This window comes from Haemaphysalis longicornis, unplaced genomic scaffold, assembly GCF_048455015.1.
Source record: "Haemaphysalis longicornis isolate Haplotype H1 unplaced genomic scaffold, Haemaphysalis longicornis Haplotype H1 scaffold_1, whole genome shotgun sequence".
Lineage (NCBI taxonomy): Eukaryota > Metazoa > Arthropoda > Arachnida > Ixodida > Ixodidae > Haemaphysalis > Haemaphysalis longicornis.
The window spans coordinates 382,686,500-382,688,133 of NW_027526203.1; the positions used below are offsets into that span (position 1 = coordinate 382,686,500).

General features: G+C 56.7%; 1 protein-coding gene across 1 annotated transcript; it reads right to left on the bottom strand.

Annotated features, from left to right (window-relative positions):
• Window positions 1–386: 386 nt before the first annotated feature.
• On the bottom strand, window positions 387–1,321 carry LOC144171925 (uncharacterized). Its single transcript, XM_077700997.1, has one exon. The coding sequence runs from the start codon at window positions 1,319–1,321 to the stop codon at window positions 737–739; it is 585 nt and encodes a 194-aa protein (XP_077557123.1). The 3' UTR covers window positions 387–736.
• Window positions 1,322–1,634: the final 313 nt, after the last annotated feature.

The window sequence follows — 1,634 nt, forward strand, 5'->3', positions numbered from 1 at the left end:
TGGTAGCACTTGCTCGGGCGGAGAAAGACACGTCATAGCGTACGCCCCTCGTTCGTTCGTCCTCGTGTCGCCATGCGCATGCGCTCTGTACCGTAGGAGAGCCGCGACATGAATGCCGAAACTGCTGTAGGTGATCAATGGCACCACATGGCCCGGAAGCGTATAGTTCACACAGCTGAGGCAAAGGCCGTGTTCGAGAGGCTCGGCGTGCAAAGCATCCGCTACAGACGATAACTCGCGCTTGCAGAGTGACGTGCGAAATCATCGATCAAAACGGACTGCCAGAGTACAGTCAGGAACCGGTATTGTTTACCTCAGTTTTGCTGTGGCAAAGCTACACTCAACGGCAATCACTACCACCCGCCGCGGTGGCTCAGTGGCTAAGGCGTTGCGCTGCTGAGCACAAGGTCGCGGGTTCGATTCCCGGCCGCGGCCGCCGCTTTTCTGATGGAGGCGAAAAGCAAAAACGCCCGTGTGTACGAGATTTCGGCGCACGTTAAAGATCCCCAGGTGGTCAAAATTAATCCGGAGCCCTCCACTACGGCGCGCCTCATCGCCTGCGTTGCGTCGGCGCGTTAAACCCTACAATCAATCAATCAGCAATCACTACTGTCGACAGAACAGCTGCACTTTATTCCTGAACGTGTGTTACACGGAAGGGGGAGGGGAAGTTGAAGGTGCCGGTGAAGAAGTCAAGTCCTCCGTCTGATCCGGGGGCTGAGGAGCGTTTTGCACGTCACTCCTCCTTGTCTCCTTTCTTCTTCTGGTCGATGCCGTACTCCTTGAGCAGTTCGTCGAAGATGCCGCGCTGCTTGTCCTTGGTGGCCTCGAAGATGTTCCCGTGCTTGGCCTCTGCCAGGACCACCACGCTGCTCAGGTCCTGCGGCGACATGACCTTCTCCAGCTTCTCGCGCAAGCGCTCCTGGAGGCGGGACACCTGCGCCTTGCGCAGTCGGTTGTAGTCGAGGTGGGCCAGCATGAGCCGGTAGCTGCACTCGTCCAGGATGCGAACCACATGACGGGTGTACTTGATGTCACGGCACTCGACGCGGTATTCCCGTGGTACGACACCCATGGCGCGGCACCGCACAAGGAAGGCCGCGTTACTGGTGTACGTGGCGAGGTCGGACATGGAGCGGAAGTAGCGGTCTACTAGCACCATGGTGCGGCGCCCGTAGGTCGTGCGCAGGCGCCGCTTCAGCGAAGAGGGGCTCATGCGTGTCTTTTGCCGTTGCATCACCGACGATTCGTGCAGTTCCGTCTTGTCGACCATGCTCGCCTCAGTAGTGTCTCCGGCCGCCTTGTTGGACTCCTCGAGCATCGTTCTCGCTGACGCCTTAGCAACCAAGGGGGGCTGTAGTCGAAATTCCAAAGATGGCGAAGTGATCGTCGTTGTTCTCGTCCTTTACCTCCAACGAGGCTGATGTAAAAAAAAAAAAGTGGCATTGAGAGCACTTTTTTCAGTAGCCCATGGCGGGACCGTTTGGCGATAACCGGTAAGCATAATTTTTGGTTCCCTTTAGTTCTGGTTCTGATTCATCGAGGCAAAAAATGAAAGTTCGGGTTAGGGTTTGGTTCTGGCAAAAATACCGCTTCGGTTTTGGTTCGAAACACTGGTCAGTCCCCCCTTCCCC

Bases quoted from the DNA above. Each gene is read 5' to 3' on its own strand.
- LOC144171925 (XM_077700997.1), bottom strand. From the start codon at position 1,321: ATGCTCGAGGAGTCCAACAAGGCGGCCGGAGACACTACTGAGGCGAGC.